Genomic DNA, 27,900 nt, shown 5'->3' with positions numbered 1-27,900 from the left:
ATGGGGGTCATTCCGAGTTTTTTGCTCGTTGCTGATTTTCGCTATACTGCGATTAGTCGATTAATGCGCATGCACAAGGTTCGCAGAGCGCATGCGCTTTGTTATTTTACACAAAAGTTAGGTATTTTACTCACGGCATAACAAAGCTTTTTCATCGCTGTGCTGATCGTAGTGTGATTGACAGGAAGTGGGTGTTTCTGGGCGGAAACTGGCCGTTTTATGGGAGTGTGTGGAAAAACGCAGGCGTTCGAGTTGCAAAACGCAGGAGTTGCTGGAGAAACGGGGGAGTGGTTGGGCAAACGCTGGGTGTGTTTGTGACGTCAAACCAGGAACGAAAGGACTGAGCTGGTCGCAATGGCTGAGTAAGTCTGGAGCTACTCAGAAACTGCTAAGAAATTTCTATTCGCAATTCTGTTAATCTTTCGTTCACAATTCTGCTAAGCTAAGATACACTCCCAGAGGGCGGCGGCTTAGCGTGTGCAATGCTGCTAAAAGCAGCTAGCGAGCGAACAACTCGGAATCACCCCCTATGCTTCTCACTCTGGAGCTTGGTAAATGAGTCAATGGAGGGTTCACAGCAGATAATGTAATAACAAATAATCTAATTGATATGGAACCCTCTGTATCAGTGGTGTAACTAGAAATTTTGCTCCCCAAAGCCAAAAAAGTTTCCTGCACCCCCACCCCCCTAATTGCAATTAGAAAAGTAAATAAATCAGAAAAGGGGGAATGGCCTCTCTACAAGGGGCATGGTATTGCAGCAAAAGACTACTTTATACCCCAGTTTTGAAACCTGCATAACACTGGCCACCACGGGTGGAAAAAATCCTTATTCATGCCCTTTACATTATTTGTAATTTTTCTCCTTATAGTAATGGCCCTTACACATTATGCCACACACCGTAATGCCCGGCAAATTATACCACACACCATAATGCCCATTACACAATATGCCACACAGCCTAATACCTGACACATTATACCACACACTGTAATGCCCATGATACATTATGCCACACACCACAATGACCCCGACAGAATATACCACACACCACAATGCCCGTGACACAGTATGCCACACACCGCAATACCTGTTATATATTATGGCTAGTGATGAGCGGGTTCGGTTTCTCGGAAACCGAACCCCCCCGAACTTCACCCTTTTTACACGGGTCCGAGGCATACTCGGATTCTCCCGTATGGCTCGGTTAACCCGAGCGCGCCCGAACGTCATCATCCCGCTGTCGGATTCTCGCGAGATTCGGATTCTATATAAGTAGCTGCGCGTCGCCACCATTTTCACTCGTGCATTGGAAATGTTAGGGAGAGGACGTGGCTGGCGTCCTCTCCGTGTATTGTTGATGCAAATATTTGTGCTTGCTTTACTTATTGCTTAATTGTGGGGACTGGGGAGCAGCTGTATATTAATATAGGAATAGTACAGTGCAGAGTTTTGCTGATCAGTGACCACCAGTTTTATCCGTTCTCTGCATGAAAAAAACGCTCCTTATCTGTGCTCAGTGTGCTGCATATATCTGTGCTCACACTGCTTAATTGTGGGGACTGGGGAGCAGCTGTATTATATAGCAGGAGTACAGTGCAGAGTTTTGCTGACAGTGACCACCAGTATACGTTGTCTGCCTGAAAAACACTCCATATCTGTGCTCAGTGTGCTGCTTTATTGTGGGGACTGGGGACCACCAGTATAATATTATATAGGAGGAGTACAGTGCAGAGTTTTGCTGACCAGTGACCACCAGTATACGTTGTCTGCCTGAAAAACACTCCATATTTGTGCTGCATTGTAGACAGTATATAGTAGGAGTACAGTGCATAATTTTGCTGACCACCAGTATATAATATATAGGAGTACGGTACAGAAGGCCACTGCTGTACCTACCTCTGTGTCGTCAAGTATACTATCCATCCATACCTGTGGTGCATTTCAGTTTTGCACAGTTTGCTGACCACCAGTATATAATATATAGCATTACGGTACAGTAGGCCACTGCTGTACCTACCTCTGTGTTGTCAAGTATACTATCCATCCATACCTGTGGTGCATTTCAGTTTTGCACAGTTTGCTGATCACCAGTATATAATATATAGGAGCATGGTACAGAAGGCCACTGCTGTACCTACCTCTGTGTCGTCAAGTATACTATCCATCCATACCTGTGGTGCATTTCAGTTTTGCACAGTTTGCTGACCACCAGTATATAATATAGCATTACGGTACAGTAGGCCACTGCTGTACCTACCTCTGTGTCATCAAGTATACTATCCATCTAGATTCTATACCTGTGGTGCATTTCAGTTGTGCAGTTTGCTGACACAGTGACCACCAGCATATATAGCAGTACGGTACGGAAGGCCACTGCTGTACCTACCTCTGTGTCATCAAGTATACTATCCATCTACATTCTATACCTGTGGTGCATTTTAGTTTTGCAGTTTGCTGACACAGTGACCACCAGTATACTATATATAGCAGTACGGTACGAAAGGCCACTGCTGTACCTACCTCTGTGTCGTCATTAAGTATACTATCCATCTACATTCTATACCTGTGGTGCATTTTAGTTTTGCAGTTTGCTGACACAGTGACCACCAGTATACTATATATAGCAGTACGGTACGGTACGGAATGGTGGAGGATTATATGAGTGACCGCATCCAAGTAGGCACGTCAGACAGTCCGTACGTATACTTGCAGGAAAAAGAGGCAATTTGGAGGCCCTTGCACAAACTGGCTTTATTCTACCTAAGTTGCCCTCCCTCCAGTGTGTACTCCGAAAGAGTGTTTAGTGCAGCCGCTCACCTTGTCAGCAATTGGCGTACGAGGTTATCCAGAAAATGGGGAGAAGATGATGCTCATCAAAATTAATTATAATCAATACCTCCGTGGAGACATTCACCAGCAGCAATTGCCTCCAGAAAGTACACAGGGACCTGAGATGGTGGATTCCAGTGGGGACGAATTAATAATCTGTAAGGAGGGGGATGTACACAGTGAAAGGGGTGAGGAATCGGAGGATGATGATGAGGTGGACATCTTGCCTCTGTAGAGCCAGTTTGTGCAAGGAGAGATTGATTGCTTCTTTTTTTGGTGGGGGCCCAAACCAACCAGTAATTTCAGTCACAGTCGTGTGGCAGACCCTGTCGCTGAAATGATGGGTTCGTTAAAGTGTGCATGTCCTGTTTATACAACATAAGGGTGGGTGGGAGAGCCCAAGGACAATTCCATCTTGCACCTCTTTTTTTTTTCATTTTTCTTTGCATCATGTGCTGTTTGGGGACTATTTATTTGAAGTGCCATCCTGTCTGACACTGCAATGCCACTCCTAGATGGGCCAGGTGTTTGTGTCGGCCACTTGTGTCGCTTAGCTTAGCCATCCAGCGACCTCTGTGCAAATTTTAGGACTAAAAATAATATTGTGAGGTGTGAGGTGTTCAGAATAGACTGAAAATGAGTGTAAATTATGGTTATTGAGGTTAATAATACTATGGGATCAAAATTACCCCCAAATTCTATGATTTAAGCTGTTTTTGAGGGTTTTTTTGTAAGAAAAACCCAAATCCAAAACACCCGAATCCAACAAAATTTTTCAGGGAGGTTTTGCCAAAACGCGTCCGAATCCAAAACACGGCCGCGGAACCGAATCCAAAACCAAAACACAAAACCCGAAAAATGTCCGGTGCACATCACTAATTATGGCACACACTGCAATGCCCGTGATACATTAAATTTTCTAATTACTTTTAAATTACCTGCTCGTTACCATGGGTTTCATGCACTGGTATCCATGCTCGTTGCCTGGGGTTTCATGGTCTTGGTTCCATTCTCATTGCTAGTGGTGTATAATGCTTGTTGCCAGGGGTTTTCATGCTCTGGGTGTCAATACTGGGAGATGGAGCTATGATCACTACTGTGGGAGGGTACAAGCTGTTCCCCACTCTAAGAGAAGGGAAGGATCCATATAAACACAACCTGCTGGTCCCCACAAATCAGATGCCTGCCCCTAAATACGGAACCCTGGGCACCCTGTTATATTGATCACCTATACACATAACAGCGGGGTGTTGGATAATCATGGTACAGAAACAAGAGGGGTGCATAATGATTTGTACTGCGCTCCAGTATAGTCCTGTACCACAGTGCTACCAGTCAGACTACTGTCAGTATCCCTACACAAACTTTCTATATCCATTAGACCTCCCCACTCCCAATATTTATATCCCCAGGTCACTCAACACTGCTATATTTATAACCCCACCATCCAAGCATTACATTCCTGCACAGCCCCTAGCATCCCAGATCCCTATATGACAAGTATATACTGTCCAACAAATTATTGTGGCTCCTGGGGACTCCAGTACTTCCAAATAACCAGTCTATTCCATGCCTGACCACACATTCACAATCCTGCACAGTGACTCAGAGGACCCTAGTAATCGAGGTCTCACTTATAGCCGGTATATACTGTCTGCCTACAGCACCTCACATCCCCAGCCTACTCCATGCCAACACACACATTCACATTTCTGCGCAGAGACCCCTAGCACCCCAGCTCTGAATTCCAGATCATTTTCTGGCACAGCGATTGGCCCTGCGACCCATGGTACTTGGTAACCAGAACCCCAGCTCCCACCTATAACCAACACATTTGTGTCCAACTCAGCCGAGTTTGACCCCTCGGGCCCCTGCATCTCCCTCTACCAGTCACACACACACACACACACACACACACACACACACACACACACACACACACACACACACACACACGTAATAGCAGCAGACATCATGTTGGCCCTCATGGCCCCCAGCAGCTGTACACACCTTAATGAACTGGATGGTGGCCATGGAATTGCCCACCCCACTTGCTCCTCCTACCACCACTTGCCAGTGCTTGTCTTGCACAAGCCGTCCTTCCAGCCGACCATACCCGGGATGGGAGTCCCTGCACCGTGCCATGATACAATGGCTGCCTGAGGAAGAGCCGGTCCTAACCATTTTGATGTCCTAGGAAAGATTTTGTCTGGTGCCACCCAGCAGCACCTCTAACCCAGTACCCATCTCCCACCACAGCACCCATCACCCAACAATACAGATCACAGCAGCAGCCATCTGGGGGAGCAGAAAGAAAGATAGTGTGAGAGAGAGAGAGAAGGGGATGAGAGGGTAGAGAGAAGGGGTGCGGGTGAGGGGGAGATAGCTAAAGAAAGAGAGAAAGAGGTGAGAGTGGGTGTGAGAGAGAAAGAGAGAGAGGTGAGACAGACAGCAGGGTAGAGAAAGCAGTGTGAGAGAGAGGCGAGAGGGGGAGAAAGAGAAAGAGAGAGATGAGACAGAGAGGGGGAGTAGGAGAGATGGTTGAGAGAGGGCGGACAGGTGTAAGAGAGAGAGAGGGGATGGAGATGAGAGAGAGGGAAAGAGAAAGAAAAAGTGTGAAATAAAGAGAGAGCAAAAGAAATAGAGGGAGGGACGGAGAAGAAAGAGGGTTCGAGAGAATGAAAGAGAAAGAAAGAGAGCGGGAGGGAGAAAGAGAGAGACAGAGAGGGAGAGTGAGAGAGGGTTGAGAGAAAGAGGCAGGGGAAAGAGAGAGGGAGTAAAAAAAAGAATGCGAGAGAGTTTAGACGGGGTTAGAGAGAGAGGGAAACGGAGGGGAGAGAAAGAAAGAAAGAGTGTTGAGGGAAGAGAGATAGCAGGGGAGAGAGAGAGGGAAGAGAAAAAGAGAGAGAAAGAAAGAAAGAAAGAAAGAAAGAAAGAAAGAAAGAAAGAAAGAAAGAAAGAAAGAAAGAAAGAAGAAAGAAAGTGAGGGAGGGTGGGGGAGAGACAGAGAAAAAAAAAGAGAGGTGAGACAGAGAGGGGAGCAGAGAGAGAGAGGGGGTACAGGAGGCACTGTGGCTGTTCCCCTACCACCTGTACAAGCATTACTGTGTACCTTGGGCCACCCTTCTCATCAGTGCCGGCAGAAGCAGGTCCCCCTTTCAGCGCCGGCAGCAGCAGGTTCCCTCCTCTCGTTTTTGTAGGATCATGACGTCGGTCAACAGCAGCGTCAGAGAGAGGAAGACAGTTCAGGGGATGGGCTGAATTGGCTGGACCGCCTCCTCCTGCTAGTACTGCACTGACAGTGGTGCTTCATGCCCCTTCATTGTACCACACTGCCGCAGGTGTTTGTTTTAAAAAAGTTGTAGAAACAACATGGGGGTTGGAACGGGCCCAGGTGTCTAATCCCCCACATCCCCTTCCGGATTCGACAGTGCCTCCAGTCGCCACACACACACACACACACACACACACACACACACACACACACACACGCACACACACGCACACACACACACACAGCCTGTTCCATCCCAGTCACACACCCCCCCCCCCCGCCCCACACACACATGAACACAGCCTGCATACCCTCCAACATTCTACACATAAATATCGGTACAAAGTAGAAAAGGGGGCGTGGTCACCGGTAAAGGGGCGTGGTCACGTCCCTTTTCCTATACTTTCAATGGAAGCTTGGAGAGCCAAAAATCGGTACAGAGCATAAAAAAAGGTACTGTACCTGCTAAAAAGGTACAGTTGAAGGGTATGAGCCTGTCCTATCCACTCACCACACACACACACTCACACACACACACACACACACTCACACACTCACACACACACACACACACACACACACACACACACACACACAGCCTTTTCCCCCCAGTCACGCCCACCACACACACACAGCCTGTCCTCTACAGTCACTGCACACACACACAGTCACCACAGGTCCAGGTCCCCACAGAGTGAGCAGGCGTGGGACGGGTAACACACAGACGACCGCCAGGCCCTAGGAAAACTTAAAGAAAACCCTGGAGGCGGAGCTGGGCCGGGAGTGGAGGAGGCGGCAGGACAGTGGCACTGTAATCAGAATCTGCTCAGCACAAGCGGCAGCAGAAGTCAGGTACCTGCAGACGCAGCCCTCAAAACTGCTGATGCCCAAGGAGGTGCTAGGCTTGGCATCAGGGCCGGTTCTAGACCTTGTGGCGCCCAGGGCGAAAGGTTCCTTTGGCGCCCGGCGTCCCCCTCAACAGGCGAAACAGGGTTAGTGCGTGCTGCAGGCACGCATCAAAAAGTAGGGGCATGGCTTCATGGAGAAGGGACGTGGTCAGTTATGCCCCCATAGCTGTGCCCTCAGTAGTTGTGCCCCCAGTACTGTGCACTCAGTAGTTGTGCCCCCTGTAGCAGTGCCCTCAATAGTTGTGCCCCCAGTACTGTGCCCCCTGTAGCTGTGCCCTTAGTAGTTGTGCCCCCAGTACTGTGCCTCCTGTAGCTGTGCCCTCAGTAGTTGTGCCCCCAGTACTGTGCCCTCTGTAGCTGTACCCTCAGTAGTTGTGCCCCCAGTACTGTGACCCCTGTAGTGTGCCGCTTACAAAAATAAATAAATAAATACTCACCATACCCACTCCTGCTACCCGACCGCTGCCGCCCTCCGTCTCCGGCCACTAGCGCCACTCCTCGGATCTATGGGAGAGAGGTCTCTCCCGTAGCACCGCATAGACACTACAGCCCTATACTCATAAACAGCCCTATACTGGCTCAACTAGGACTCTAAACTTTATCAAAGCAAATTTTGAAAAGATGAGGGTATTTTTCAGGGATATTGAATGGGAAGGTTTGTTTTTAGGAAAAAATACTACGGAGAAATGGGAGGTACTAAAATTCCTGCTAGCTAAAAATACACTCAAATGTATTCCTATGAGTAGCAAAAAAAGGAATAAAAATAATAAACCGATGTGGCTTAACAAAAAGATTAAGGAACTTATGGGCAAGAAAAGGCGAGCATTTAAAAAATACAAATCTGACGGGGAAGCAGAGTCATTTCAGCACTATAAGGGATGTAACAAAATTTGCAAAAAGGAAATAAGAGCGGCTAAAGTAGAAACTGAAAATCTAGTAGCAAAGGAAAGCAAAGCGAATCCCAAAAAATTCTTTAAATACATTAATAGCAAGAGATTAAAGAAGGAGAGTATAGGCCCTTTAAAAGACAAGTTGGGAGTCTTAAGCAAAAATGATAATGACATAGCGGACACACTAAATGAGTTTTTTTCAACAGTATTCACTAGAGAGGACCCATTTCAGGGACTGACACACAATCTCAATAATTAGAATATCCCACTGATAGGTACTTATTAAGCGAGGAAGTAGTCTGTGACCGATTAAAACATTTAAAGATTAATAAATCACCAGGGCCCGATGGTATTCACCCAAGGGTTCTAATGGAGCTTCACTCTGAACTGGCAAACCCGCTATCTTTGATCTTTAAGGATTCAGTTATATCAGGTATGGTTCCCAAAGACTGGCGTATAGCGGAAGTAGTGCCTATATTCAAAAAGGAAAGTAAAGCTGAACCAGGTAATTATAGACCAGTTAGTCTTACATCTATAGCGGGGAAAGTATTGGAAGGTATTCTAAGAGATAGTATTCAGAAGTTCCTTGAAGTCAATAAGGTCATTAAAAGGAATCAACATGGGTTTATGAAGGACAGATCCTGTCAAACCAACTTACTTGGCTTTTATGAAACAGTAAGCGCAAACCTAGATCAGGGAAAAGACGTGGATGTAATCTTTTTAGACTTTGCCAAAGCGTTCGATACTGTACCACACATGAGACTTATCTACAAGCTACAAGAATCAGGGCTAGGAAGCACAATATGCACTTGGGTCAAAAACTGGTTAGATAATAGGGAGCAGCGCGTTGTGGTTAATGGATCTTTTTCAACTTGGACTGAAGTGCTAAGTGGTGTGCCGCAAGGCTCAGTATTAGGACCGCTGTTGTTCAATATTTTCATTAACGACCTAACAGAAGGTCTAGAGAGCATAGTGTCAATTTTTGCAGATGATACCAAATTGTGTAAAGCTATAAATACAGAGGAGGATGCAGAGTCTCTTCAGAACGACTTAGTTAAATTAGAAGCATGGACAGCCAAATGGAGAATGCGCTTCAACACAGACAAGTGTAAGGTAATGCACTGTGGTAACAAGAACAAAAATTACACCTACCTACTAAATGGGGTAAAATTAGGGGATTCTGTACTGGAAAAGGACTTAGGTGTCCTCATAGATAGCAAGCTAAGCAGTAGTACCCAAAGTAGGACTGCAGCAAAGAAGGCTAATAAGATATTAGCATGCATAAAACGGGGTATTGATGCTAGGGACGAGAGTATTATACTCCCGTTATATAAATCACTAGTGAGGCCACACCTTGAATACTGTGTACAATTCTGGGCACCGTACTACAAAAAGGATATCCTGGAGCTTGAAAAGGTACAGAGGAGGGCGACCAAACTAATTAAGGGCATGGAGACGATGGAATACAAGGAAAGGCTTGAAAGACTAGGCATGTTTACATTGGAAAAGCGGAGACTAAGAGGGGATATGATCAACATCTACAAATATATAAGGGGACAATACACAGAGCTTGCGCGGGACCTGTTTTTGGTTAGATCAACACAGAGGACTCGTGGACACTCGCTCAGGTTAGAGGAGATTCCGCACAATACGGCGTAAAGGCTTTTTCACGGTAAGGACAATACGTGTTTGGAATTCCCTGCCCGAGGGAGTTGTAATGGCGGAATCTGTCAACACCTTTAAGAATGGGTTAGATAAATTCCTAATGGATAAGGATATCCAGGGGTATGGTGCATAGTCATGCATTATAGTTACTATAAATAGGGATAAAATGCAATGGCTGACAGCAGCATCAGTCAGAAATTTTAGTCAAATCATCATGCATAGGAGACCACAAATAGGTTGAACTCGATGGACAATTGTCTTTATTCAACCTCAGATACTATGTTACTATGTTACTAAAGGTCAATTATGAGCTCTAGCATATATGGCCGCCCCCACAATGCACCAGCAGCAGATCTTACCACGGTGGCGGCGCCCTCGGGGCAACGGCGCCCTGGGCTAAAGTCCTACTTGCCCGTGGCAAAATCCGCTACTGCTTGGCATGCCAAATGCCCTAGGGCCTACGCATTTGTCTATGGCCGGGGCCAGCTCTGAGGGTGCCGCTGGACAGCTCTGCTGGTGGGGGCGGGTCCTCTGCAGGTTTGCTAATAGTGCAGCGTATTAGGGAGAAGAGGTGGGAGGAGGGCGATTGGCATACACACCAAGCCACCCCCCCATATGCCGGCGCACAGGTGACAGAGGTGTGCGCTGGATGCCGGTACCCGGCCTGCTGTCAGCACAGTGATTTGACAGCTGCTGGGTGCTGGAATTCTTCAGTCAGACAAATGCAATCACACATGCCACAATGCAATACTCCTGTTGAAGGACTGTAGCGGTAAATCCGCTACTGGGCAGCGCGCCCGCAGCCCTGCGCCTCCAAGCCTCCGCATTGTCTGCGGGGCTGTAGTTACGCAACTGCTCTGTATACATCCTGGGTATACTGACATTTAGTGTGTATCTCCCACATGTTTTGAGGTACAGGTATATACATTATTTAAAAAATATGCTTGTGTGATCAATAAAGCATTTGTTCTGGTCAGCTAAGTTTCAACATTTTAAGCATTTTTTAATTGTACTTTTTATTTCAAAAATATATTTCAAAATTGTAAATCAAAATTATGAGATTTTGCTAAAGACTACATAATTCAATTGTTTTTTTTCTCTTGTTTTATATTCCAGGTTGGCAGTAGAAGAGTTGTACAATATGGTGCTGGAATCATGATTATTTTAGGAACAGTTGGAAAATTTACTGCTCTGTTTGCCTCTATTCCAGATCCCATACTTGGTGGAATGTTTTGTACACTATTTGGTAAGAATACATTTATACAGTATTTAGCAATAATAACTGGTAAGTGCTGTGTACCCTATCCTGTTGATATCTAACTCTGCCTATAAGTTTGGCTAACTCCCTGTTGTAGACTTTCCAAAGCCTCTGTCCGTGTCTCTTGTCAAACTTCAGAATCCATATTTATATATATATGCAATAAAACCAAGTGGTGATTAAAATGTATTTAACCACATTAGCGTATGCATCCACATTGGACCCAATGTGCACGGTTTTAAATAATAGAAAAACCTTCAAACACTCAGAAAACTAGAAAAGAGAGTAAGTTAGTAACTCACTGTCAACTTCCTTGAACTGCCCTCATCCAGAGAATTAGAAGCTGCAAGCAAGCAATGGCATAACTAAGTTGGGGGCAAAGCAAGCAGGGCATGTGCCCTGGGTGCCAGGTTGAGACCGCCCCCCTGCATGGACAATTACTGTAACAGAGTGAAATAGAAATGCCACCTGTCTCACTGGACTCTGAAGCTACTGGTTATGCTACAGCAAGCGCACTCGTGCTGTGATGATGTGCAGCAAGTAACTACTCAAAAATTATAAGTTCTAGCAGCCCCTGCCATCCAGTATCAGACTGTAGTATAAAGGAGGCCTGCTGCAACTATTACAGGACCAGTTGTTCTGGATGGAAGATAAAGAGTCCTGCTGGCAGGTGTCAATTTGCCCGTGAGAAGAGGAGGCGTGGGAGTGGAAGCAAGTGGGAGTCACGGTGTGTTAAACTAAAGAGAGTGATCAGAGCAATCAGGACCACCTGCTGCTCACCCCCACTATGTGTACAATTCTGCAACATTCTTATCAGGGACAGAAGAACCACATTCAATTCCATGGGTTAAATATCTTGCTGCATTCTCCTGCTTTGACTCTCTCTGTCTCTATGCCATCACCCCCATTCCTCCTGTCTCTCACTCTTATCTCCTTATCACTTCTCTTTCTCTGCTATCTCCTCTTATTCCTTCTCTTTTCTCTCTCCCCCATTTCTCCCTGTACTTTTTCTCTCCCATTCCCCCCTATTTCTCCTCCCCCCCATTCCTTACAATTTTTTCTCTCTCTCTCTCCCATTTCCCCCTACTACTTCTCTCTCTCTCTCTCTCTCTCTCTCTCTCTCTCCCTCCCCCCCCCATTTCATATATATGTTATGAAAAACTAGATCCTTGGACATGCAAGATGCTGTAGAGAGCTCCACCAAATGAGTTTGAACTTGCAAGGTGCCATGGAGTACTTCTGAAATAGTTGGGAATGTAGCTGCCTTGGACTTGTTTGAAGTCGAGGGAAGAACCAGTTCTATTAGGGTGGGACTCCTACAGCCTTCAAGAGGTGTTTCACCATTAGCAACACCCCGCTGTTACCTTAGTGCTGGTTGGGCACAATGGTACTTAGGGGGTCCCTCCAGCTCACCCAATAGACTGGAGGTCCAAGATAGCACAGGATAAAAACAGAAGAGAGAGATAACGGCAGTATCTTGGTAGCAAAGACATAACTAGATGAGACTTTGGAACCACTGGGTCCTATGTGATCCTCCCACAGCAGAGGTTGCTCTGAGGTAGAGTAGGACGTTGGCAGATGCAGTTAGACAGTATGTATGTATGTATGTATGGCTCTGCCATATGGGGGAACAGCAGTCTGGCCAGATATATTAGAGCCGAAGTTGCTTGACCTTGCAGGACATCAGCAGGCAGGTCAGGTATGCAGGATTGGCTGAAGCTTGCCTAGCAGTATGTCAGCAGACAGGACTGGTATGCAGGATTGGGTAAAGCTTAGTCTTGTGGAATGTAAGAAACCAAACCCAATGTACTGGATTAACTGTAGGCTTGGCTTTGTCGATTATTTACTGTCAGACCAGGTATGCAGGATTGGTCTGAGCTTGGCCTTGATGGACGTTAACAAACAGACCAAGTGTGCAGGATTGGCTGAAGCAGGGACCTGAGGAGTGTTAGCAGACAGACCTGGCATGCAGAATAGTCCAAATCTTGGCCTTGAGAGATGTTTGCAGACTGACCTGGCGTGTAGGATTTACTAAAGCAAACCTTGCAGGATATTTGCTGACAGACAAAGTTTGCAGGATGAGCTGTAACGTGTATTTGCAGAATATAACTGACATACCAGGTTTGCAGTTTAGACTGAAGTAGACAAAGGGGGCCAGGAAGATCTGGATTCTGGGAGATATACAGATGGAGCCTTTTTAATTGTTGCCTTTAATAGGATTAATTGAGCCAGGGCAGTTGGATTTAATCCCCTGCTGTGATGACTTAATCCCTTGCTGTGTTGTGCTATCTGTATTGTATTGCAGCTGAGAACAATAGATGAAAGGCGCAGCAGATAAGGCAAGATAATCGTGGCTCGATCTGTACGGGAGGAGAGCCATTCCAGAAATCCGCTGGGACAAGCCCCCTCCAAATTACACATTTTGTGCAGCTGGAGCACTGCACGTTCCCTCTGAAGAACCACTACTCCCCACAGCCACCCGGGACTAGCACTGAGACTAGCACTGAGCCTTCTCTCTTTCCAATTTCCCCCTATACTCTCTCTCTCTCTCTCTCTCTTATTTCATCATATTCATTAATTCTCTCTCCCATTTCTCCCTATTCTTCCTCTATCTCCCGTCTCCCCATATTCAGCATATTCATCTTCCCTCCCATTATCCACTATTCTTCCTCTTTCTCTCTCCTATTTTTCCTCTCTCTCTCACTTACACACATTTCTGCGTATTCTCTCTCTCTCTCTCTCTCTCTCACACACACACACACACACACACACACACACACACACACACACACACACACACACACACACACCTCCCTCTATTCCACCATCTTCTTTTTCTCTTGTTTTCCCCTATTCCTGTCTCTCTCCCACACAACTACTCCTGTTCATCCTCTCTTTCCCATTACACCCTGTTTCTCCCTTATCTCTCTCCCATTTCCCCATATTCCTTCTCTCTCACACACACATCTCCCTATTCTCCCCCCCCCTTTCTCTCTCTCTCTCTCTCTCTGACACACACACACACACACACACACACACACACACACACACTCACACATCTCACTCTATTCCTCCTCTTTCTCCCTATTCCTCTGTTACTCTCTCAAACATCTCTGCATTCATACTGTATTTATCCTCTCTCGCACTTACCCCTATTCCTTCTCTCTCTCGCTTTCTCTCCCATTTCACAGATTATTTTCTATCCCCAGTTTCCCAATATTCAGCCTCTCTTCCATTTCCAACTATTCCTCCTCTCTCTCTCTCTCTCTCTCTCTCTCTCTCTCTCTCTCTCTCTCTCTCTCTCTCTCTCCCATTTACCCCCAATTCATTCTCTATCTCACCCTCTCTCCCATTTCCCCATATTCATCCTCTCTCTCCCATTTCCTACTGTTCCTCCTCTTTCTCTCTCACATTTCATCCTATTCTTCCTCTCTCACTCTTACATCTTCCAGTTGGTCCTTCTCTTTCTCTATCTTGTTTCCCCCTATTCTTCCTCTCTCTCATGTTTTCTCCTAGCCCTCCTCAATCTCCAGTCTCTCCATATTCATTATCTCTCTCCCATTTCCCACTATTCCTCCTCTTTCTCTCTCATTTCCCCCTATTCTTCCTTGCTCTCTCTCATCCATCTACCCATATTCCTCTTCTCTCTCTCTGATCTCCCCTTGTTCCAGCTTTCTCTCTCCTGCCTAATCCTACTGTTTTTCTCTCCAATTTCCCTCTATTCAAAACAAGTAGAAGATAATTTCTTTGCTTTTTTTATGTTTTTATTCAAAAAGACAGCTAAGCACTTGTCACAGGCACGACAGGTACATTCCAAAGTGGTACAGTATAGTGCAGCGAATAATCGCAAGATAGGGTACAATCAATAAAATAACAATCCATAGGTAGGAGAGAAGTGCAAAATTCAAGAGGCATGTTGACATGGAGCCATAAAAGTAATACATATACAATAATCAAGTATAGTGAATAAACTAAACAGAATTCAGTATTAGTTAAAATGGGGGGGGTAGGGGGGGGCCTTATCCCGAATCTCCAAATTATACCAAGTGGTTAATCTAACAGCTTTCTGTACCAACTCTTTGGTCGAAGGTGATAAGGTGAGTAAGTATAGTAGCCGGGTGTAATATGTTTTGCCGGCGGTCGGGTTTCCGGCGGCCAGCATACCAGCGCCGGGACCGAACTCCCAGCATGCAACAGCGGGGCGAGCGCAAATGAGCCCCTTGTGCCCAAGCATATAACATTGTATCAACGGCTTATGGGCATACTGAAAATCAAATCTGCATATTCAACCGATGTATGGCGATGAAGGGAAGTGTTTCATAAACACCCCACCAACTGATACTGACATCTTGTTTTGGATATAAGGAATCAATAAACTGCACTGATAGGGATTGTCCCATATACATATCTAATCTGCTGAGAATAACACTAGATCCGGTACTTATGAATATCGGATAAGCAGCTAGAAGTAACATATATTTAACAATAGAATCCAGGGACAATACCTAGCTAATGCAGTGATATAGGATTGGTCCTATGGATGAGTAAAGACAAAAGGAATTTGGCTACACCAGATTATTCACACGTGGTAAGGCCACAGACGGACCCGCTGGGCACACATTCATATGAATAAGACAGTAATTAAGACGGCCATATTATCTGGCAAATTCCACTGCACTCACTGTTAGTTTATGATCTATGGTGGTCATTCCGAGCTGATCGCAGCCAGCAACTTGTTGCTGCTGGTGCGATCAACTAATCTCTGCCTACGGGGGGGAGTGTATTTTAGCTTAGCAGGGCTGTGATCGCTTGTGCAGCCCTGCTTCGCTAAAAAAGCTTTGTACAGTTGAAGTGTAAGGCTGGAGCTACTTACCTTGTGCGACGGATCCAGCGATGTTCCTCCCAGCTTTGACGTCAGACATCTGCCCTCCGTTTGCCTGGACACGCCTGCATTCGGATGACCACTCCCCGAAAACGGCATCCAACGGTGAGTATCCGCCCCGAGACGCCTCTCCGCTTTCAATCTTCATGCGATCGGTGCTGCGTCTTCTTTTTTCACTGTGCACGTTGTTGCCCAGCGACGGACGTATTGCGCACGCCGCGATGCGCAGTTCCGACCCGTACACACCGCAGAGAAGAACCGCTGTGTGCGAACGTGTCGGAATGACCCCTTATATGCAGAAGAATGGAATACACCATTTGACCACTGAATACTGTAATTCAAGAAATAAAGTAACATAAACAGCAAGGGCAGTGTTCTATCATTAAACAACAGATTGTTACAATAACACAAAGATACATTGAAATGTGATAATTTTTATTGTAACAGGTTTTCTCTAACGTCCTAGTGGATGCTGGGGACTCCGTCAGGACCATGGGGATTAACGGCTCCGCAGGAGACAGGGCACAAAAATAAAGATTTAGGATCAGGTGGTGTGCACTGGCTCCTCCCCCTATGACCCTCCTCCAAGCCTCAGTTAGGTTTTTGTGCCCGTCCGAGCAGGGTGCAATCTAGGTGGCTCTCCTAAAGAGCTGCTTAGAAAAAGTTTTTAGGTTTATTATTTTCAGTGAGTCCTGCTGGCAACAGGCTCACTGCATCGAGGGACTTGCGTGCAGGATGGATTGGCTTCTTAGGCTACTGGACACCATTAGCTCCAGAGGGATCGAACACAGGCCCAGCCATGGAGTCCGGTCCCGGAGCCGCGCCGCCGACCCCCCTTGCAGATGCCGAAGATGGAAGAGGTCCAGAAGCAGGCGGAAGAAGACTTTTCAGTCTTCCTGAGGTAGCGCACAGCACTGCAGCTGTGCGCCATTGTTGTCAGCACACTTCACACAGCGGTCACGGAGGGTGCAGGGCGCTGGGGGGGCGCCCTGGGCAGCAATGTATAATACCTTTTTATGGCTAAAAAATACATCACATATAGCCCTTGAGGCTATATGGATGTATTTAACCCCTGCCAGATCTCACAAACTCCGGAGAAGAGCCCGCCGAAATAGGGGGCGGGGCTTATTCTCCTCAGCACACAGCGCCATTTTCCTGCTCAGCTCCGCTGTGAGGAAGGCTCCCAGGACTCTCCCTGCACTGCACTACAGAAACAGGGTAAAACAGAGAGGGGGGGCACTTTTTTTGGCGATATTACTATATTAAGCTGCTATAAGGATACAACACTTATATAGGGTTGTTCCCATATATATTATAGCGCTTGGGTGTGTGCTGGCAAACTCTCCCTCTGTCTCCCCAAAGGGCTAGTGGGGTCCTGTCTTCAATAGAGCATTCCCTGTGTGTCTGCTGTGTGTCGGTACGTGTGTGTCGACATGTATGAGGACGATGTTGGTGTGGAGGCAGAGCAATTGCCGGTAATGGTGATGTCACCCCCCAGGGAGTCGACACCGGAATGGATGGCTTTGTTTATGGAATTACGTGATAATGTCAGCACATTACAAAAATCAGTTGACGACATGAGACGGCCGGAAAACCAGTTAGTACCTGCCCAGGCGTCTCAGACACCGTCAGGGGCTGTAAAACGCCCTTTACCTCAGTCGGTCGACACAGACCCAGACACGGACACTGAATCTAGTGTCGACGGTGAAGAAACAAACGTATTTTCCAGTAGGGCCACACGTTATATGATCACGGCAATGAAGGAGGCTTTGCATATCTCTGATACTACAAGTACCACAAAAAGGGGTATTATGTGGGGGGTGAAAAAACTACCTGTAGTTTTTCCTGAATCAGAGGAATTGAATGATGTATGTGATGAAGCGTGGGTTAACCCAGATAGAAAAGTGCTAATTTCAAAAAAGTTATTGGCATTATACCCTTTCCCGCCAGAGGTTAGGACGCGCTGGGAAACACCCCCTAAGGTGGATAAGGCGCTCACACGCTTATCAAAACAAGTGGCGTTACCGTCTCCTGATACGGCCGCCCTCAAGGATCCAGCTGATAGGAGGCTGGAAACTACCCTAAAAAGTATATACACACATACTGGTGTTATACTGCGACCAGCCATCGCCTCAGCCTGGATGTGCAGTGCTGGGGTGGTCTGGTCGGATTCCCTGACTGAAAATATTGATACCCTGGATAGGGACAGTATTTTACAGACTTTAGAGCAATTAAAGGATGCTTTTCTTTATATGCGAGATGCTCAGAGGGATATTTGCACTCTGGCATCGAGAGTAAGTGCGATGTCCATATCTGCCAGAAGAAGTTTATGGACACGACAGTGGTCAGGTGATGCGGATTCCAAACGGCATATGGAAGTATTGCCGTATAAAGGGGAGGAATTATTTGGCGTCGGTCTATCGGATCTGGTGGCCACGGCAACTGCCGGGAAATCCACCTTTTTACCTCAGACCCCCTCCCAACAGAAAAAGACACCGTCTTTTCAGCCGCAGTCCTTTCGGTCCTATAAGAAGCGGGCAAAAGGACAGTCATATCTGCCCCGAGGCAGAGGAAAGGGTAAGAGAGGGCAGCAAGCAGCTCCTTCCCAGGAACAGAAGCCCTCCGCGGGTTCTGCAAAGCCCTCAGCATGACGCTGGGGCTTTACAAGCGGACTCAGGAACGGTGGGGGGTCGACTCAAGAATTTCAGCGCGCAGTGGGCTTGCTCACAGGTGGACCCCTGGATCCTGCAGGTAGTATCTCAGGGTTACAGGTTGGAATTCGAGAAGTCTCCCCCTCGCCGGTTCCTAAAGTCTGCTTTGCCAACGTCTCCCTCAGACAGGGCGACGGTATTGGAAGCCATTCACAAGCTGTTTTCTCAGCAGGTGATAGTCAAGGTACCCCTCCTACAACAGGAAAAGGGGTATTACTCCACACTATTTGTGGTACCGAAGCCGGACGGCTCGGTAAGACCTATTCTAAATCTGAAATCTTTGAACCTGTACATACAAAAATTCAAGTTCAAGATGGAATCACTCAGAGCAGTGATAGCGAATCTGGAAGAAGGGGACTTTATGGTGTCCCTGGACATAAAAGATGCTTACCTGCATGTCCCAATTTGCCCTTCACATCAAGGGTACCTCAGGTTCGTGGTGCAAAACTGTCATTATCAGTTTCAGACGCTGCCGTTTGGATTGTCCACGGCACCTCGGGTCTTTACCAAGGTAATGGCCGAAATGATGATTCTTCTGCGAAGAAGAGGCATATTAATTATCCCTTACTTGGACGATCTCCTGATAAGGGCAAGGTCCAGAGAACAGCTGGAGGACGGAGTAGCACTAACCCAAGTAGTGCTGCAACAACACGGGTGGATTCTGAATTTTCCAAAATCTCAGTTGACCCCGACAACACGTCTGCTGTTCCTGGGAATGATTCTGGACACGGTTCAGAAAAAGGTGTTTCTTCCGGAGGAGAAAGCCAAGGAGTTATCCGAACTTGTCAGGAACCTCCTAAAACCAGGAAAAGTGTCTGTGCATCAATGCACAAGAGTCCTGGGAAAGATGGTGGCTTCTTACGAAGCAATCCCATTCGGCAGATTCCACGCACGAACTTTTCAGTGGGATCTGCTGGACAAATGGTCCGGATCGCATCTGCAGATGCATCAGCGGATAACCTTATCGCCACGGACAAGGGTGTCTCTTCTGTGGTGGTTGCAGAGTGCTCATCTGTTAGAAGGCCGCAGATTCGGCATACAGGACTGGGTCCTGGTGACCACGGATGCCAGTCTGAGAGGCTGGGGAGCGGTCACACAGGGAAGAAACTTCCAGGGAGTATGGTCAAGCCTGGAGATGTCTCTTCACATAAATATACTGGAGCTAAGAGCGATTTACAATGCTCTAAGCCTGGCAAAACCCCTGCTTCAGGGTCAGCCGGTGTTGATCCAGTCGGACAACATCACGGCAGTCACCCACGTAAACAGACAGGGCGGCACAAGAAGCAGGAGAGCAATGGCAGAAGCTGCAAGGATTCTTCGCTGGGCGGAAGATCATGTGATAGCACTGTCAGCAGTGTTCATTCCGGGAGTGGACAACTGGGAAGCAGACTTCCTCAGCAGACACGATCTACACCCGGGAGAGTGGGGACTTCATCCAGAAGTCTTCCACATGATTGTGAACCGTTGGGAAAAACCAAAGGTGGATATGATGGCGTCTCGCCTCAACAAAAAACTGGACAGGTATTGCGCCAGGTCAAGAGACCCTCAGGCAATAGCTGTGGACGCTCTGGTAACACCGTGGGTGTTCCAGTCAGTGTATGTGTTTCCTCCTCTGCCTCTCATACCCAAAGTACTGAGAATTATACGGCAAAGGGGAGTAAGAACGATACTCGTGGCTCCGGATTGGCCAAGAAGAATTTGGTACCCGGAACTTCAGGAGATGCTCACGGAAAATCCGTGGCCTCTACCTCTAAGACGGGACCTGATTCAGCAGGGACCGTGTCTATTCCAAGACTTACCGCGGCTGCGTTTGACGGCGTGGCGGTTGAACGCCGAATTCTAAGGGAAAGAGGCATTCCAGAAGAGGTCATTCCTACACTGGTTAAAGCCAGGAAGGAGGTGACTGCACAACATTATCACCGCATTTGGAGAAAATATGTTGCGTGGTGTGAGGCCAGGAAGGCCCCCACGGAGGAATTTCAATTGGGTCGATTCCTACATTTCCTGCAAACAGGATTGTCTATGGGCCTCAAGTTGGGGTCCATTAAGGTTCAAATTTCGGCCCTGTCGATTTTCTTCCAGAAAGAATTGGCTTCAGTTCCTGAAGTCCAGACTTTTGTAAAAGGAGTACTACATATACAGCCCCCGGTTGTGCCCCCAGTGGCTCCGTGGGACCTTAATGTAGTTTTGGATTTTCTCAAATCCCATTGGTTTGAGCCACTCAAATCGGCGGATTTGAAATATCTTACATGGAAAGTAACCATGCTACTGGCCCTGGCTTCAGCCAGGAGAGTGTCAGAATTGGCGGCTTTATCGTATAAAAGCCCATATCTGATTTTCCATTCGGACAGGGCAGAACTGCGGACGCGTCCTCATTTTCTGCCTAAGGTGGTGTCAGCGTTTCACCTGAACCAGCCTATTGTGGTGCCTGCGGCTACTAGCGATTTGGAGGATTCCAAGTTGCTGGACGTTGTCAGGGCATTGAAAATATATATTTCAAGGACGGCTGGAGTCAGAAAATCTGACTCGCTGTTTATACTGTATGCACCCAACAAGCTGGGTGCTCCTGCTTCTAAGCAGACGATTGCTCGTTGGATTTGTAGCACAATTCAACTTGCACATTCTGTGGCAGGCCTGCCACAGCCTAAATCTGTCAAGGCCCATTCCACAAGGAAGGTGGGCTCATCCTGGGCGGCTGCCCGAGGGGTCTCGGCATTACAACTCTGCCGAGCAGCTACGTGGTCAGGGGAGAACACGTTTGTAAAATTCTACAAATTTGATACCCTGGCTAAAGAGGACCTGGAGTTCTCTCATTCGGTGCTGCAGAGTCATCCGCACTCTCCCGCCCGTTTGGGAGCTTTGGTATAATCCCCATGGTCCTGACGGAGTCCCCAGCATCCACTAGGACGTTAGAGAAAATAAGATTTTACTTACCGATAAATCTATTTCTCGTAGTCCGTAGTGGATGCTGGGCGCCCATCCCAAGTGCGGATTGTCTGCAATACTTGTACATAGTTATTGTTACAAAAAAATCGGGTTGTTCTTGTTGTGAGCCGTCTGTTCAGAGGCTCCTACGTTGTCATACTGTTAACTGAGTTCAGATCACTAGTTGTACGGTGTGATTGGTGTGGCTGGTATGAGTCTTACCCGGGATTCAAAATCCTTCCTTATTGTGTACGCTCGTCCGGGCACAGTATCCTAACTGAGGCTTGGAGGAGGGTCATAGGGGGAGGAGCCAGTGCACACCACCTGATCCTAAAGCTTTATTTTTGTGCCCTGTCTCCTGCGGAGCCGCTAATCCCCATGGTCCTGACGGAGTCCCCAGCATCCACTACGGACTACGAGAAATAGATTTATCAGTAAGTAAAATCTTATTATAAATTGTATCAGTGTGTTATATCCAGACTCCAGTTTAAGAAAACTATAGGAAGAAGGAAATTAAACAGAGATATTAATTGGATTATACAAACAAAATTATATACATTGCAGCGGGGACTATAAAGCCTTTATTAGAGGAATCATCCTCAGACTCAAGCATAACAGTCTCTGTCAAAAAATTTAATATGATTTTAATACACTTTCTTTATTTCTATAGTCACACTATTCATTTTAATATTTCATATTGGCTGATGAAATACTTCTGCATTTAAACTGATGCTAATAAAAGATATGTTTTAAATATTATTTGTAAGGTTCTCATGCACCCAGAATACAGCTTCTGTTTTTCTGTGTGTTAGTGTTATATTGTTTAGGCTATGGGTAGTACTCTCTAATCTGTTTGATTATTGGTACATATAGGCCACAGAAAATAAATGAGAAAAGGGAAAGAGAACAATCTGTATTATTATTGGTTACTGGTGCGAGAATTTCCTATTTTTGGGCTTTAGATTCCACGTCTAGAAAACATTCAGACCAATCCATTTGGTATAAATACAGAAGGTGAGGAGTCATAAGGGAAAAGGTGACAGGTTCAGACGTAATCCATTGTGATAGAATAGTTTTTTTTTCATACAGCGGCGACCCTCGCTAGTATAAAGACGGTTAACTTTAGAGATAGGGGAAGAAGTGGAAGAAGGATAATGATTCCATAAAGCCCAGGCCATGTGAACCATGAAATAAATGTGTAATTCGTCATTAATATATGATTGCACGTTATTCCAAAATGATGGTACCAAATGACATGACCATATACAGAGGATGATATCAGCCTCGGGCAGAGAGCACTTAAAAAAGTTGGAATTATCGGAAGCACCAGTCAAAAAATGAAGTCTAGGGGTATAGTAGCAGTTTGTAATTCATCTCTGCATAAGAAGCAGAAACCAGTTGCCTATTCAGTGTAATGCAGGATGTAATAATAGTTTTCAAGGGGATATCTGGAAATGTGACTGACCATTTGGCCATGCTTGTAGTGAGAAGTGGGAAAGGTGGAACCATGTCTATGCCGTAATATTGAATCCAACACATTAGACTTATTAGCAATAGTAAATTGGGATAACAGTTTAGTGACATAGCTATAAGTTTGAAAATATACAAACAATGGGAAGTGTATGCCAAGGAAACATTCTTTAAATAGGGATAAGGAAAGTATAGAGGTGCAGTCCTTATCCAAAAACTAGTATATCAATCTTAATCCCTGGAGGTGCCAAGACTTAATCACGCCATCCGACTCACCATGTTGAAAATCACAGTTATTAAGTAGCAGGAGAAACAAGGTTTGAGAAGGAGAAAGAGCATGTCTTTTCTTCAATAAACACCAAGCAAAACAAGGAGTATTAAGTTAGTCCTAATCATGAGGGGAATAGAAGTGAGAGATCTACATGTATGTAATAGAGCTACTAAATTACAGTCGGGGCTAAATGCTTGATCCAGGGAAGTGTCAATATAAGTGTAACCTCCTCCTATCCAGTCCAGAGCAAATCTATAATTTGATGACAAGGCATAATCTTGTATGCAGGGTAAATTATTTCCACCTAGGGGCAGCGATTGTTTCAGTTTGAACTAGAGATGTGCACTTGAAATTTTTCGGGTTTTGTGTTTTGGTTTTGGGTTCGGTTCCGCGGCCGTGTTTTGGGTTCGACCGCGTTTTGGCAAAACCTCACCAAATTTTTTTTGTCGGATTCGGGTGTGTTTTGGATTCGGGTGTTTTTTTCAAAAAACACTAAAAAACAGCTTAAATCATAGAATTTGGGGGTCATTTTGATCCCAAAGTATTATTAACCTCAAAAACCATAATTTCCACTCATTTTCAGTCTATTCTGAATACCTCACACCTCACAATATTATTTTTAGTCCTAAAATTTGCACCGAGGTCGCTGGATGACTAAGCTAAGCGACCCTAGTGGCCGACACAAACACCTGGCCCATCTAGGAGTGGCACTGCAGTGTCACGCAGGATGGCCCTTCCAAAAAACACTCCCCAAACAGCACATGACGCAAAGAAAAAAAGAGGCGCAATGAGGTAGCTGTGTGAGTAAGATAAGCGACCCTAGTGGCCGACACAAACACCTGGCCCATCTAGGAGTGGCACTGCAGTGTCACGCAGGATGGCCCTTCCAAAAAACACTCCCCAAACAGCACATGACGCAAAGAAAAAAAGAGGCGCAATGAGGTAGCTGTGTGAGTAAGATAAGCGACCCTAGTGGCCGACACAAACACCGGGCCCATCTAGGAGTGGCACTGCAGTGTCACGCAGGATGGCCCTTCCAAAAAACACTCCCCAAACAGCACATGACGCAAAGAAAAAAAGAGGCGCAATGAGGTAGCTGTGTGAGTAAGATAAGCGACCCTAGTGGCCGACACAAACACCTGGCCCATCTAGGAGTGGCACTGCAGTGTCACGCAGGATGGCCCTTCCAAAAAACACTCCCCAAACAGCACATGACGCAAAGAAAAAAAGAGGCGCAATGAGGTAGCTGTGTGAGTAAGATAAGCGACCCTAGTGGCCGACACAAACACCTGGCCCATCTAGGAGTGGCACTGCAGTGTCACGCAGGATGGCCCTTCCAAAAAACACTCCCCAAACAGCACATGACGCAAAGACAAAAAGAGGCGCAATGAGGTAGCTGTGTGAGTAAGATAAGCGACCCTAGTGGCCGACACAAACACCTGGCCCATCTAGGAGTGGCACTGCAGTGTCACGCAGGATGGCCCTTCCAAAAAACACTCCCCAAACAGCACATGACGCAAAGAAAAAAAGAGGCGCAATGAGGTAGCTGTGTGAGTAAGATAAGCGACCCTAGTGGCCGACACAAACACCTGGCCCATCTAGGAGTGGCACTGCAGTGTCACGCAGGATGGCCCTTCCAAAAAACACTCCCCAAACAGCACATGACGCAAAGAAAAAAAGAGGCGCACTGAGGTAGCTGTGTGAGTAAGATAAGCGACCCTAGTGGCCGACACAAACACCTGGCCCATCTAGGAGTGGCACTGCAGTGTCACGCAGGATGGCCCTTCCAAAAAACACTCCCCAAACAGCACATGACGCAAAGAAAAAAAGAGGCACAATGAGGTAGCTGTGTGAGTAAGATAAGCGACCCTAGTGGCCGACACAAACACCTGGCCCATCTAGGAGTGGCACTGCAGTGTCACGCAGGATGGCCCTTCCAAAAAACACTCCCCAAACAGCACATGACGCAAAGAAAAAAAGAGGCGCAATGAGGTAGCTGTGTGAGTAAGATAAGCGACCCTAGTGGCCGACACAAACACCTGGCCCATCTAGGAGTGGCACTGCAGTGTCACGCAGGATGGCCCTTCCAAAAAACACTCCCCAAACAGCACATGACGCAAAGAAAAAAAGAGGCGCAATGAGGTAGCTGTGTGAGTAAGATAAGCGACCCTAGTGGCCGACACAAACACCTGGCCCATCTAGGAGTGGCACTGCAGGATGGCCCTTCCAAAAAACACTCCCCAAACAGCACATGACGCAAAGAAAAAAAGAGGCGCAATGAGGTAGCTGTGTGAGTAAGATAAGCGACCCTAGTGGCCGACACAAACACCTGGCCCATCTAGGAGTGGCACTGCAGTGTCACGCAGGATGGCCCTTCCAAAAAACACTCCCCAAACAGCACATGACGCAAAGAAAAAAAGAGGCGCAATGAGGTAGCTGTGTGAGTAAGATAAGCGACCCTAGTGGCCGACACAAACACCTGGCCCATCTAGGAGTGGCACTGCAGTGTCACGCAGGATGGCCCTTCCAAAAAACACTCCCCAAACAGCACATGACGCAAAGAAAAATTAAAGAAAAAAGAGGTGCAAGATGGAATTGTCCTTGGGCCCTCCCACCCACCCTTATGTTGTATAAATAGGACATGCACACTTTAACCAACCCATCATTTCAGTGACAGGGTCTGCCACACGACTGTGACTGAAATGACGGGTTGGTTTGGACCCCCACCTAAAAAGAAGCAATTAATCTCTCCTTGCACAAACTGGCTCTACAGAGGCAAGATGTCCACCTCATCATCATCCTCCGATATATCACCGTGTACATCCCCCTCCTCACAGATTATCAATTCGTCCCCACTGGAATCCACCATCTCAGCTCCCTGTGTACTTTGTGGAGGCAATTGCTGCTGGTCAATGTCTCCACGGAGGAATTGATTATAATTCATTTTAATGAACATCATCTTCTCCACATTTTCTGGAAGTAACCTCGTACGCCGATTGCTGACAAGGTGAGCGGCGGCACTAAACACTCTTTCGGAGTACACACTTGTGGGAGGGCAACTTAGGTAGAATAAAGCCAGTTTGTGCAAGGGCCTCCAAATTGCCTCTTTTTCCTGCTAGTATAAGTACGGACTGTGTGACGTGCCTACTTGGATGCGGTCACTCATATAATCCTCCACCATTCTTTCAATGGGGAGAGAATCATATGTAGTGACAGTAGACGACATGTCCGTAATCGTTGTCAGGTCCTTCAGTCCGGACCAGATGTCAGCATCAGCAGTCGCTCCAGACTGCCCTGCATCACCGCCAGCGGGTGGGCTCGGAATTCTGAGCCTTTTCCTCGCACCCCCAGTTGCGGGAGAATGTGAAGGAGGAGATGTTGACAGGTCGCGTTCCGCTTGACTTGACAATTTTCTCACCAGCAGGTGTTTAAACCCCAGCAGACTTGTGTGTGCCGGAAAGAGAGATCCAAGGTAGGTTTTAAATCTAGGATCGAGCACGGTGGCCAAAATGTAGTGCTCTGATTTCAACAGATTGACCACCCGTGAATCCTTGTTAAGCGAATTAAGGGCTCCATCCACAAGTCCCACATGCCTAGCGGAATCGCTCCGTGTTAGCTCCTCCTTCAATGTCTCCAGCTTCTTCTGCAAAAGCCTGATGAGGGGAATGACCTGACTCAGGCTGGCAGTGTCTGAACTGACTTCACGTGTGGCAAGTTCAAAGGGCAGCAGAACCTTGCACAATGTTGAAATCATTCTCCACTGCGCTTGAGACAGGTGCATTCCACCTCCTATATCGTGCTGAATTGTATAGGCTTGAATGGCCTTTTGCTGCTCCTCCAACCTCTGAAGCATATATAGGGTTGAATTCCACCTTGTTACCACTTCTTGCTTCAGATGATGGCAGGGCAGGTTCAGGCGTTTTTGGTGTTGCTCCAGTCTTCTGTACGTGGTGCCTGTACGCCGAAAGTGTCCCGCAATTCTTCTGGCCACCGACAGCATCTCTTGCACGCCCCTGTCGTTTTTTAAAAAATTCTGCACCACCAAATTCAAGGTATGTGCAAAACATGGGACGTGCTGGAATTTGCCCATATTTAATGCACACACAATATTGCTGGCGTTGTCCGATGCCACAAATCCACAGGAGAGTCCAATTGGGGTAAGCCATTCCGCGATGATCTTCCTCAGTTGCCGTAAGAGGTTTTCAGCTGTGTGCGTATTCTGGAAACCGGTGATACAAAGCGTAGCCTGCCTAGGAAAGAGTTGGCGTTTGCGAGATGCTGCTACTGGTGCCGCCGCTGCTGTTCTTGCGGCGGGAGTCCATACATCTACCCAGTGGGCTGTCACAGTCATATAGTCCTGACCCTGCCCTGCTCCACTTGTCCACATGTCCGTGGTTAAGTGGACATTGGGTACAACTGCATTTTTTAGGACACTGGTGAGTCTTTTTCTGACGTCCGTGTACATTCTCGGTATCGCCTGCCTAGAGAAGTGGAACCTAGATGGTATTTGGTAACGGGGGCACACTACCTCAAGAAATTGTCTAGTTCCCTGTGAACTAACGGCGGATACCGGACGCACGTCTAACACCAACATAGTTGTCAAGGCCTCAGTTATCCGCTTTGCAAAAGGATGACTGCTGTCATATGTTGGACAGTCAATTGCTTACTGGAAGTAGTACAAGTGGGCTTACGACTTCCCCTCTGGGATGACCATCGACTCCCAGCAGCAACAACAGCAGCGCCAGCAGCAGTAGGCGTTACACGCAAGGATGCATCGGAGGAATCCCAGGCAGGAGAGGAATCGTCAGAATTG

General features: G+C 46.8%; 1 protein-coding gene across 4 annotated transcripts in view; it reads left to right on the top strand.

Annotated features, from left to right (window-relative positions):
• The window catches only part of SLC23A1 (solute carrier family 23 member 1), an 894,224-nt gene that overhangs the window by 648,883 nt on the left and 217,441 nt on the right, over positions 1-27,900 (top strand). For all 4 annotated transcript variants that reach the window (XM_063928249.1, XM_063928250.1, XM_063928251.1 and 1 more), the window contains exon 11: positions 10,687-10,816. In XM_063928249.1, the coding sequence (XP_063784319.1) occupies positions 10,687-10,816 (130 nt within the window). The remainder of the gene's footprint in view (positions 1-10,686; positions 10,817-27,900) is intronic.

The sequence above is a fragment of the Pseudophryne corroboree genome, chromosome 6 (genome assembly GCF_028390025.1).
Source record: "Pseudophryne corroboree isolate aPseCor3 chromosome 6, aPseCor3.hap2, whole genome shotgun sequence".
NCBI classification, from domain to species: domain Eukaryota; kingdom Metazoa; phylum Chordata; class Amphibia; order Anura; family Myobatrachidae; genus Pseudophryne; species Pseudophryne corroboree.
Note: the sequence above shows the minus strand (reverse complement) of the source record. Positions and strands in the feature narration are given on the sequence as shown.